This window comes from Battus philenor, unplaced genomic scaffold, assembly GCF_028537555.1.
Source record: "Battus philenor isolate CCGP_79_NKW_IND1 unplaced genomic scaffold, ilBatPhil1.0.hap1 SCAF_9, whole genome shotgun sequence".
NCBI classification, from domain to species: domain Eukaryota; kingdom Metazoa; phylum Arthropoda; class Insecta; order Lepidoptera; family Papilionidae; genus Battus; species Battus philenor.
In genome coordinates this window covers 10010747-10023130 of record NW_027181759.1, presented here as the reverse complement: position 1 = coordinate 10023130, position 12384 = coordinate 10010747, and the positions used below count along the sequence as shown (strand labels likewise).

The window sequence follows — 12384 nt, the reverse complement described above, 5'->3', positions numbered from 1 at the left end:
TAACGTAAAAATTCACGAGTTTCGTTACGTAAAAAAGCACCTGTAGGATTTGAAGTTCCATCTTTTTAAATTCAAATTGTTTAAGAACTGAATGAATGTGACTTTGTTTCACGCAAAATTTTTGTCAAACTTTGTTGTGGCGTTTTAGCACTGTAAATATAATTTTTGGGGAGCTCAGTTTCAGTTAAACGGTCGCGCCAACAAGCAAAACTGTCGTTACTGGTCTCCAAGACCCCCAACTCTCGACTGATACATCGTAGACTTCCATTGCCCCAAGGTAGCCGTTTGGTTTGCCTTATCTACAAATGGGATAATGTGATCAGACGACGAATGTTAACAGTGAGAATTATCGACCTATGATTACGGATTTCTTTTTATTGAACATATGACGTTATCCATCGTACTTACACATACGTGTATCTAACAGGATGGTGCAACTGCATATACGGCTAGAGTTTCGATGAATTTGTTAAGGGGAGCATTCTCCAAAAATTGATAAGTCGCTTTGGGAATACCCCGTGGCCACCGTGGTCACTCGAATTAACTCTGGTGTTTTTTGTGGGACTACCTCAAACGGAGACATCACAATACCAATCCCCGAATTCCTGTAAAATTAAAAAGAGGATATTCGCCGAGGAATAACCTCAATTGAACAAAGATTTCTGTGGTGTGTGGCGCAGAAGACAAGGCCTCGTTTTGACTAGTGTGCAACTCGACGGAAGACATTTCATTGACATACTATTCAAGAAATTAAATCCGTATATATATTCCATCATTCAATGCTTTTAATTAAAACTTTGTGTCTAAAATATTTTTTTGTTTAAGTTTAAAAATATTAATCTGCTATGAGACACCTTGTATAAGTCATCGTTTGCTAATATTTACTAAATATTGTTATGAATTTACGAGACTTCATAGAAAACAATAGTGATAAATACTTACTACTTAACTCAAGCTAATAACAATAATAATAAATAAGAATGTTTACTTTCATTCTACCTTTTTAAACTTAACATAAATACGGCATTATAAGTACTTTAACGTTTTGGCAACATCTAGCAATATAGGGGTTTTAGTTGAATGTTATTGCTTACATTAGCAACAACATTGACACGTGTCATGATAGCCTGTCGTCAGCTACAAATAACGTCGGAATATAGACTTAATAGTTGCGTTATAGTCTGTTTTCTTAAATTAACTTAAAACTTGTATGTAAAATAATCTGGGTTTTATGTTAATTTTTAAAAGGTTTTGTTTTATTATTTAAAATCAATTATTGCTATCAATTACATATGACAGATTCATTTTGTCAAAATAATGTCACGAAGTTAATAAGACGCTAATGTTGATTAGTACATGCCGTGAAAAATACCAATGTAATGCAGAATTTTTTTTGTTTATTTATATAATAAACGCTGTACTTTCTTGAGAACACATGAATTTCTAAATTTTAATGCTGAGATATAGTGTTAATCTTTAGTCAAATGATCAAGCTTATATCATAAAAAAAATATTTTTTATTGACGACTTCCATCATATCAGCCGATAGACGCCCACTGCGAAGCATAGACCTTCTCTAAAGATTTCTATGTTGACCGGTCCTGGGCTGCGATCATTAAATCACATACATGATAATTTAAACGGATTCATTTGTACTATTTCAGATTTTTTTAAATTTTTAATTGTTTGACTTTTTCACTTTTAACAAAATGCCAAAACACTGATGTATTAAATAAGCATCATGCGAATCATGACATAAAAACTGTTTCCGATACTGTACCGAAATATATTAGAGGATTCGCCAACATTTGCTTTCAAAGAATACCACAATAAATTCCTAGAGAAAATGTCGGGACTAGTTTTTGTTATTTTTCAGCGTTGTTTAATATTTATGGCTAGAAAACGTAGGCCGGTCGAGTCTGTACTTAAAGCTGAATTTTTAAAGCATCGCTTTACTGCAAGCGGTAAGTCCTCGCTTGTGTCCTGACACTTTTTTCACGAGTTCTTATTAAAATTTAGATGTTCGAATTCTGAGTTTTTGTATATATTTTCTTCGAGTGTGATTTATTCAGATTTTCTTTCAAATATTTTTTGTTGTAGTAAATAAAAGAACGTTATTGTAGTTTTATATTTTACGTAAGCCTGAGATTCAGATATTTCAACTTTAGAGTGTCCAGTAGTGAATTGATGTCATAGGCCTCCAGCATATTTTTTTGAACGAAATTAATTGGAAGCGGCTTGTATTCAGCATCTTCCAACTACAATAATATGGTCGTCCATCAACTGGGTGGGTTGGTGCCAGCGGCTATGTGGTCTACCTACTGCCACTTCAATTTGCCAATCCGCTTGGCTATATCGATAACTTTCGTTTTACAATGGATCATTTATGATTCCAACTAGAAGAAAAATCCCGAGCATAGTCAATTATACAAGAAAAAATAAATAAAAAGCCTATTAGGTTTTCAGGATACAATGGTTAAACACTGCCTGTTCACATAAATAAAAATAAAAGTTGATGTAAAATTACTCGATTAAAAATAGATTCCGCTATAACTTTAACTTCTACGTTATCGTTATTTTAGCTCGTAGATGGCCATTGTAACGCATACGCATCTCCCAAAGATATTTATGGGAGATATGCCATAATTGCCATGCTGGTCAGACGAATCGGCGATCATGATCATGATCATAAACAACTTCAACCTTAATTAGCTTTTAAATAGATAAGCGTATAGCTGAACCCACAGACGAGATCCTGAGACTTAATAAATAGAAAAAGAAAATAAAGTTTTTTTTTCTATTTATCATACCAAAAACCTAATGTTTATTGTAATTTTTTTTAATACACAAAATTACTAGTTGGTTAAATATCTGGTGCACAAATAAATAACGTAGATGCATTTCTAACTCAGGAACTGGCGATTTTATATTAGCTAAACGAAAAAAAAATTTTATATTGATGACACAAACACTTTCATAACTGACTGCATTTTAGATTCATTAATCGAAATTATTTATGTAAGCCCCAATGGAAATTGCAGATTAATTTACTTAAAAAACTTCTACAATGGCATGATCAAAAAAAAGGTAAATAAAAATGTAAATAAGTTTATAGATTAGTAAATAAAGTAAATAATATAATATGTTTATATATTTTCTATTCCTGCATAGCTGACTATACTTGTTTAGCAATATAAGCCGTTTTAACTGATATTATGTAAGTATAATTAGTTTCCCAATGTGAAGGCCTTGCGTTTTTTAGTTACCTTTGATATTTGCGATGCTTATAATAATTTCTTGTAGGTTTTATATGTAAGCTGACATTATTTCTACTGATAAATTTATAACATAAAATTTAATTATATTCTCTATGTATGTGTTTGAGAATTCCCATAGTATCTGTGTATAAAGATTGGTGGCGGTTTTACGATCCATTAAAATTGCCTTTTTATGTTACAAGCAGTCAAAATTTCATGTCAGTAATTGATCGAGCTGCGAGTGGTGTTGTAAAGCCTTAGATCGCAATTACCCGGAGCCATTTTCAATTATTGACTTTCAATCATTGAAAATTGATTTGCGATGGAATTGCAGTCGGAAATACCGAATCAATCCGGGCAATTTAACGATGACGAGCTTGCCGGAATAACGAATTTCGGAGTTTGTCCCCGAACACGGGCATTCCAAGTTTCTTGTACAATAATATATTAATAATATTTTACGTCCGACGAAGATTGATCGAATGAAATTCCAAATTGCTTTATGGAACACGTTAAAACGTATTATATAAATTGTTTCAATAATGTTGTTAATATTGTAATGTTTGGGGACGAAAACCTTTCCTGAGAGAAATAACATTACGAATCATATTGGGTCTGCGTGAAGGAAATCGAACATGCATTAAAAGATCTCAAGTCAAAGTCCTAGAAACTATCCACTCAGATCAAATATTACAAAACTAGCGGTACAGTAACAGTACTAACGAGAGTTATTGACCGGCCGCATTTCAATAGAAAAAAAGATCGATATGTCATATTTCAGAATGACCACTTTATTTATTGATTAAATTCAAAATAAGTTTATTTATTTTATGGCCGATACTGATAGATACAATTAATAACTCATAATATAAATTTACATGGTGCCAACAGCCAAACGTGCGAAGTTCATAGCGAAATGTCAAATACGCAAAGATTTAATCATTACCATTATTCAGCCATAGTATTTCCAATGCTGGACAAAAGCCTCCCGCATAAATTTCCAATAGAACCTTCCAACAGAATCGGTGGAAATGGGCCCGCCTACAGCGTTTTCCATCGACTTTAACAAGACCGTCTCTCTATCTTGTAGCCAGCCGTCTACCTTGTGAATATCGGCCCGTAATCTCCACTCCATAACTGTAATTACCCATTCTCAGGCCATTTGTTCTGCGCTTTAATGATTAAACAGTTATTATATTTTCTGAATATTTCTACAGATTATTTCATTAGAAAGTTGAACAAAGTATTAGGAAACATAAGTAATAAAAAAAGGATAAATATAATAGGTCAATCGTGATTAAACGAAAAAAGAATTATTTTTTACGAGCATAGATAATAAAAAGTTATTTAATAATATTTACGTTCACTATAAAATATTCGCCGTATACATTGCAATAAGTAAAGAGGTAATTTTTGTATATTGATAAGTAGTCCTGTGGGTGTTGTAAAAGACATCACTAGGAATATAATACAAATTGAATGTCAATATCCGGAGATAAATTAGGATAAGTTAAATTTATATAGCAAAACATACAAATATTTAAATTCTTTAGTTAAAATTCACGACGTTTCCAGATAAAAATATACAGTATGATTATCTAGTTTGTGAACAAAAAGCTTTAAAAACTTTTACACCTAATTCCTATCACCTTGTACACAGTGATTACCCTAAAGTATGTTATATAATTTTTTTTTCTATTGGAATGTAGCAGGCTTATAACCTCCGATGGTAAAAACTTGACAAGGACAGATAGTAACCCATAATTTTATTATTTTAATATGCAGCAACCGAATCTTGAAAACCGTTTTTATAAATTATATATAATATAGGTTATTATTTTTGAAACCATTTATTTCTAGATAGGGTCCTCCAAAAATTTATTGCCAGCCAAAGCTTCAGAGAATATAATCTCTACTAAAGTAGAGAAACCTTTTATATGTAAACCCACCACCCTGTATAACAGTACTATTTTTTGTTCCAGGCGCTCAAGTGCAGGGCTGTTGGCGTCTCAGCTGGCTTGTCAGAGCTCGTCATCAGCAACGAACACATCCGGACCTTCTCACCCTGTGCCATCTTCACCGCCACGCGTGGTCTCAGCGCCTCCGCTTCCAGTAGTACAACCTCCGCCAGAACCTGTGCCTCAACCCGCCCCAGAAGATGGTGTACGATTGCGTCGAGTTCATACTGTGGCGGTTCGCGACTACTTGAAAAGAGAAACCCAAACATTTTTCGGTGTTCAGAGAGATAATGAGAGGGAACAAAGGAGACTGTGGTATGAAAGACGGAGACGACATGCGGCGAGAGCTCTTGGTGACCTCCGGCTTGATTTGCCACCAGACCACCACCCCGATGACGATGATATTAGGTATTTACATATTAATTTTTGAATGTTTTTTTTTCACTATAATTATTGTATTTTATATGTACATAGTCGAATTATACGCTCTATCACATTCTAATTTGAAAATCGAATACTATTAAAAGATTATTAAATTTTATAAATGAAAATTGATAAAATTTTATTTATGTCTGAAATATCAGGGCATGTTTTTTGCAGTTATTGTATTTTTGGCTACGACTCTAGCTAATTAAGTTACTTATATAATATAGTTAATACCCAGGAATAGTTTCTTAGTAACGCAAAGTTAACGTACATCCCAAATTAGTTGAAGCAAAGGCCATTCAATGAATGTCTAACGACTTACAGTACATGAGTGGTCGTCAAAGAAGGTGATTGCACATTGAACGAAATTTTGTCAACTTGCAAAAAGTGTTAGCGATCGAAAATGATATTTTTACACCTGGAACTTACACCCTAAAAATGAAGACTACATGAATAAACGTTTAAAAGATTTTAGGAAGCATTAGAGATCCCATGATGAACGAAAATACTTAATAATAATATTTTTTGCGATAAAATACACAAGATTGACAAAGTGATTACTTGAATCTTGTAGAACCCGTGTAGAGTTATAATTTTGTAGTTTTGTTTAGTCTTAAGCAAAACGATGAGGTAAAAAAAATGTTTCACTATTGTGCTATGTTATCATGTAAATGTAGATCTGAGAGAAAATTAGAACGATTAAAATAGAGGAGTGAATAAATAATAAATATTAATTAATACTAAACATATTATAAATGTCAGGCAATGCATTAAATTAAATATTTGTGGTACAATTCATTTCTACGAAAGGTAGGTATATCTGAATTATAATATCATTATTTTTTTCTTTAAATAGAACCAGAGTTTATTGCAATTTAATTGTGTTATTATCTGTCGATCATAATGAGGAGCTAGGCAATTATTCTCATTTTTAATTAAAATTGAATATAGTGTTCAGAGTCCACTGCTGTCAGCAAATATCAGCAATTTGTAAGCTACTTACGCTATTGAAATGTATTTCACGAGCTATTCATTGAAATGTGAGAAATAAAACAGGTCACGTGTCTGTCAAGACAACGGAATTTAATTTACTTGCTGTTATTGTGTTCGATAACTTTTTATATCCAATTTACTGTTTGTTAATGAATTGTACAAAATTACTAATAATGTCTTGTTTATTCTCGTTTCACAAGAAAAACAGCTTCTGCCACTTTGCTTTTCGCCCCTGAACATTTATATTAAAGGAGCTTTCATAAAACGTGTTGCAGGTGTCTTCATAAACAACTTCATTTATTTAAAAACAAGAATACTTTAGACTACATACTACATATTACATTTGCTAAAAGAAAATTGTTAGTCATTAAAGGGGTGGCATTGCAAAAATGATGTATCGACGTTCTTTAGATATTTTATCCGGATCCATGCTACAAGCACTTTCACAAAAGATTTAAAAAAAATTGTTTAAATATTGATATTTTGTACTTTGTTAACAAATAAGAGATTTCTTTCTTCGCAATGCATATTATACATATATATATATATATTTATTACAATTATCGGAAATAAATCGTTCGAAGTACTAATTAAAATTAACGTATTGAAGGAATTATTTTTGGCTAAATAATGAACATACGTTTGTGACATTTGCCCTATCTTCATCATAATTGTTTAAAATACAATACTTACTAGACTACTACTACTACTAGATTTTCTCAACAAAGTCATTAAAGGGAAAATTTATTGAAATATGAGCGTGCTAATTGAATTTTAATAGCCCATTTACAAGCAAAATTTTTAATCAAAACTATCCAACATTATTAGCTCTGTACACTCTTGTCAATATATACAGCATTGCTACTTGTTTTTAATACATATTTTCAAAAATTTATGCTATGTCAGAATAAATAAAAGGCATATTTTCTGTAATTACGTCTGTAACTTATTAAAAATTAATAACGATTAAAATTTTAAGTAAAACATTCAGAATTGCTAACTTATGACAAGTACACAAAGTTTGTACTGCTTGAAGGGCACTTTCAATATTAAAAATGTAACGACTTTGTTATTGTCTAAGTACTGCTGCAGATTGGAATCCACAAATCGACTATTTACAACTATTTTAACTGTAACTTCAAAAAGTCCATATATTTGCTAGTTGTTTAAGTAATGTAAAAATTTATTATCTTACTTTTTGTGTATATTCGTCATCATTAACTCAATTTTCAATTCAATTTCAATCGTAAGATTTTCACGTCAACGGCCTGCCCTATAAGTTTCCAAAAATTTTGAAGCCGTCTGCACCAAGCTTTTTTCAACCTTTTCACCTTGTGGGTAAATGTGCGACACTGCGCTTACCAGTCCATGATTTTTACTCCAGAACCTTGACGCCCTAGCGGCTATCTGTTCTGCGAACTATCGGCCTGTCTACTGCTACTTCAACTCGCCAACTATGTTGGTCACTTTCGTTCGTCTATGGACCTCCTCTTTTCTAATTCCATCTGGTAGAGATATCCCGAGAATAACTCCCTCCATATTTATTATATGCATTATGTGTATATTAAGCGCACATTAAATTATTCCGAAACGTGAAAATAAAAACAATAAATCCCGACGTAGATGCGGAGGAGGCGAGAGATGCATTTTACGTTAATGTTAATAGCATGTTTCTAAAACATCTAAATCAGCGTAGAGTAGGAACGGTGGCAACACCGTGCGATGTTTATTGCTTACGTTGTTGTTTAAAACAGCACACAATGCGCCTGCTTGGAATTCACGATCATGCAATTTAGTTGCTAATGAAAACAACGAAAATAGGTTTGAATGTTGTTTTACAAATATAACTCAGCATTATGGCCTCTTTTTTTATATAACTCTTTTATTACGTTTCCTCAATATATTACCGCTTTAATAATACTGTTCATAATCACTTACATAAAGCGTAGATAATTAAAAATTAATGATTATTTGTAGTGGTGTAAAGTAAAGATATTTAACAATTAATAATTTAATAAATATAAAAAAAATCACTTACATGTTGCCATTTTAATAGTGCAATGAATATTTGGTGAATCGTTGAATAACAATTTTTCATCCAATTAATTTCCTCGGTAAATGTTGGAAGTTTTTTGGGATTGTGCTGTATTTCGTATGTAAAGTTTATTTTGTTTACTACTCTTCTATTATTAGATGTGCCATGAAAATGTTACTATTATTTTGCTGTCATGTAAACTAATATTTATTTGATATCAATATCTGCCGATGATCCGTTATAAGTAACAAAATAAAGTAAAATTGTGTCTATAAATTTAAAAATCAAGTTAATTCAATAATGCAGTTTGAGAGTTAAACCAATTTTTCTTCTTCTTAGATGACAGACGCCTCCTACAAGGCATGGCCCTCCCTAAACATCACCATGATTACCAGTCTTGCGTCGCCTGCATCCAGAAACTTCCCGAAATCTTAACTATTTCGTAGCTCCACCTAGTAGGGGCAAAACTTTATTTATTATTGGAAAAAATATACACACATAACAATTAAAATACTAACATTTCCGATCCAAATGCAATAAAAGCAAAAGAAATAAAATAATTATCACATAACTGACACTCCAATTTGCGGAACATGTCTGATGTCACAATGGCGAAGTACTTTTGTAGTTAACGTAAGTAGGAAAGTCGTATGAAAGACTAACTGCAATGTTTGCCCTCCGGGAAGCCCGGAAGCGCGCAAAGCTTATTAATGTAGTTGTTAATTCTTGACTGCCTGTGCCGGCAACTTTGCATGCTACGCCGAATTGGAAACTTTGGACGCAACCCAGCTAATTGCACGTAGGTGCTTGTTACAGTTAGTACGTTCGCCTCAAGTTACTCCCATACTTTACAGTGTAATATTAAAATGTAAAGAAATTTAGTAATCATTCACTCTTTTTACAATTGGTGCAAGGGCAGATTAAGTTCTTGTAGGCATTTTTTACCGGTAACACATGAAGTAGGCACGTGTTTAATTGTGATATAAAAATAATATAAGACGTGGTGTAAAAGCTTTAACTAACATTACTTACTTACTAATCATTGCTTACTATCAGTCCATGCAGTCTTTGCAGTACCAGAAGTTTTTCGTCGCATTTCATTAGAATAAATAAATTAAAATATATTCTGGCGTGATCTCTTTATACTTAAGTGGTGATTTGAAATAGGTGCAAAAGGCATAATTTTTTTTTATAAATTAACAATAGTTAAAAAACTACGCCTATAACCAATCACCCTATAAATATATGATAAATACTATATCTGTTATCTAATCCCTAATAAAGACATACTTAAATAATTACGTAACGTAACGTGTTGATATTGTTAGGATAATGTTTTCACGTTTCATTACATGTTTCATGTTAAATGATTTCTCAGAAAACAATTAAATAAATTGTTCGTGAACAAGCTAATTCCAAATAATGTATTATTGGGATAGTTATAAATATTTAAAAAAAATATTGACTCGGAGATTAGATACATTGTACCAACAATTAGTCAAATTCAAATTTAATTGTTATATAACAGTTAAATATTAGAATAGAAAAAAAACATCAGATTTTTATTGTTTCATCATTCTCGAATAATTTTTAACTAAACAGTGGCTGATTTTGTTGTTTCAAATTATTAATAAATTCTATATAGAAAAACATGTATAAAAATTGAGACGTACGATATTCGAATGAAATTTCCAATATTATATATACTTTCGATGAAAAAACTAAAATAGTTTTCACTTAAAACTGTCGACCTAAATATTTTCTTATAGACGTCGTCGATGTAGGCTCATACGAGCTTTGTAGAGAATATATATAAGCGAGAAGCGTGCCTAGTTATATGTGTTCTTTTGTAAATGCTTCGCGGTCAGAAAGGTTAAAAATCTTTAGAAAAATCAAATATACGTATGAATATAAGATTTTTAAAATAACGGTCTGAATGCATAAACAATACCTGAAACGTAATAAAAAAGCCGAAAAGAACAGACGAGAACAAAATAAAGAAGAAAAAGCCTAAGAGAGACAGTTACAGTTTACAGAACATTTTTACATTTAGGAATGAGAGAATTTTCACGATTGGATGGCTATTAAAACAATGAAACATCGGAAATCGTAAATAAAGCATACATAGTACTTAAAACTGATTATGTTCATAAAAGATTAACATTTTCGACGAATTATATTTCCGACGTGCCACTTCAAATGCCGGCTACTCGTTAGTAGAAAACATTGGGATAGTCTACATAACGAGTGGATAAATGCGCACCTAGTAAGGCATTTTTAAATAAGAATATGTTAAGTAAAGACACAAGGAAGGTTGTTGCGGAGAGTAAAAATTGAGAAATGTCAGTGTTAAATTTTAGAAATGAAAATAGCAAAAAGTTGTTTTCTAATAAAACACATGTGAACTTTACAAAATCCATTTAATTTTTTTTCAATTTTTTTTAATCAAATTTAATCTTTTATACAAATATTTAAATGAATGATTAAAAAAGGAACTTATTACCTGTTGACTATTTTACAGTAAAGTATATCTAGAACAATTACAGCGACTGAGATATGCACATGATATCCCAGTTGTTGCATACTTTAGAAACTCGAAATACCGAAAGCAGAAATGGAGGATTTAAAAAAAAAAACTTTTAAAGAAATGGATACAGCAGCGCAGTTATTGCAAATTTTTTAGGAAACATTTTTTAAATTCCGTTTATCTTCAAGTAAATTAATTTTTAATTTCAATCAATAAAAAAATCACATAACATGGACATTACATTTACAGACGACTTTATTATGGTCGTCAAAAGACGATCTGTATTTGAAGTCAATAGTGAAGGCATTTTTCCAGCAATACCAGGCCTAAGGCTAAAATTATGCACTTTATAAGATTTTTAATGTGATTGACTTGATGACATGAGTCTTGAGTTGCTTTCAATATTGTAATATATGTCCAGAGTAATATATATATACGATAATATAAACATCACTTATATTCATTATTTTGGAGCACTACGTACAATTTAAAAGTATTTGAATAAAATATTCGGCAACAAGTATATTATAATCCAAAACGCAATATTTTACTATAAGAGCTAAAAATTAGTCTGAAAATAAATCCAAAAAAAGAAAACTGTTTTCTTACTGTAAAACAATAAGCTCTGGTTTTAAAAGTTCATCACCGACTGATTTGAAAATTGCGGTGCTTTTTATTTTTCTCTTATAGCAATTGGAATGTACATTTCATCAATTAATTTACCAGAAAAGCAATGGAAAAATAAAACACGATTCATTCATACACTTTGTATTTAAAATTCGTGAAAGTTTTCTGAATAGTTTCAATAGGTTTTGTTAAAACAATAACTTAAATAAGAGAACATTGAAATGTGCAATGACAAATTTAATTTCATAAAATCCAATTGGAAATTGAATTGTTTCCATTTTATCAGATCGAAATCAGCCGCAAGTCTCTAGAGCTATTCTCAAAATTCTAAATGCGCGGGAGAAAATTCAGAATGCTCGACATTTTGCGCCAGTTCTGTCTGAAATTCTCTGTGATTTTTCGATTCTTTAAGGAGAAAATTTAGTCTCCGCGGTTTTAGTGTCTGATGTTGTATTACGCATAGGACGTTATTATTTTCCTTTTTCTTCAAATGTAAGAAAAAATTATGAAAACCATCAGCAGCGAGTTTTTGAATTTAAAAAGTAACAATTCTAATAAAAT

The 12384-nt window shown here is 31.4% G+C and overlaps 1 protein-coding gene across 1 annotated transcript in view; it reads left to right on the top strand.

Moving 5' to 3' along the window:
- Window positions 1-12384, top strand: part of rho-5 (rhomboid-5) — a 178383-nt gene that overhangs the window by 134778 nt on the left and 31221 nt on the right. Inside the window, exon 2 of the mRNA XM_068776000.1 lies at window positions 5240-5623. Coding sequence (XP_068632101.1) covers window positions 5240-5623 — 384 coding nt within the window. The remainder of the gene's footprint in view (window positions 1-5239; window positions 5624-12384) is intronic.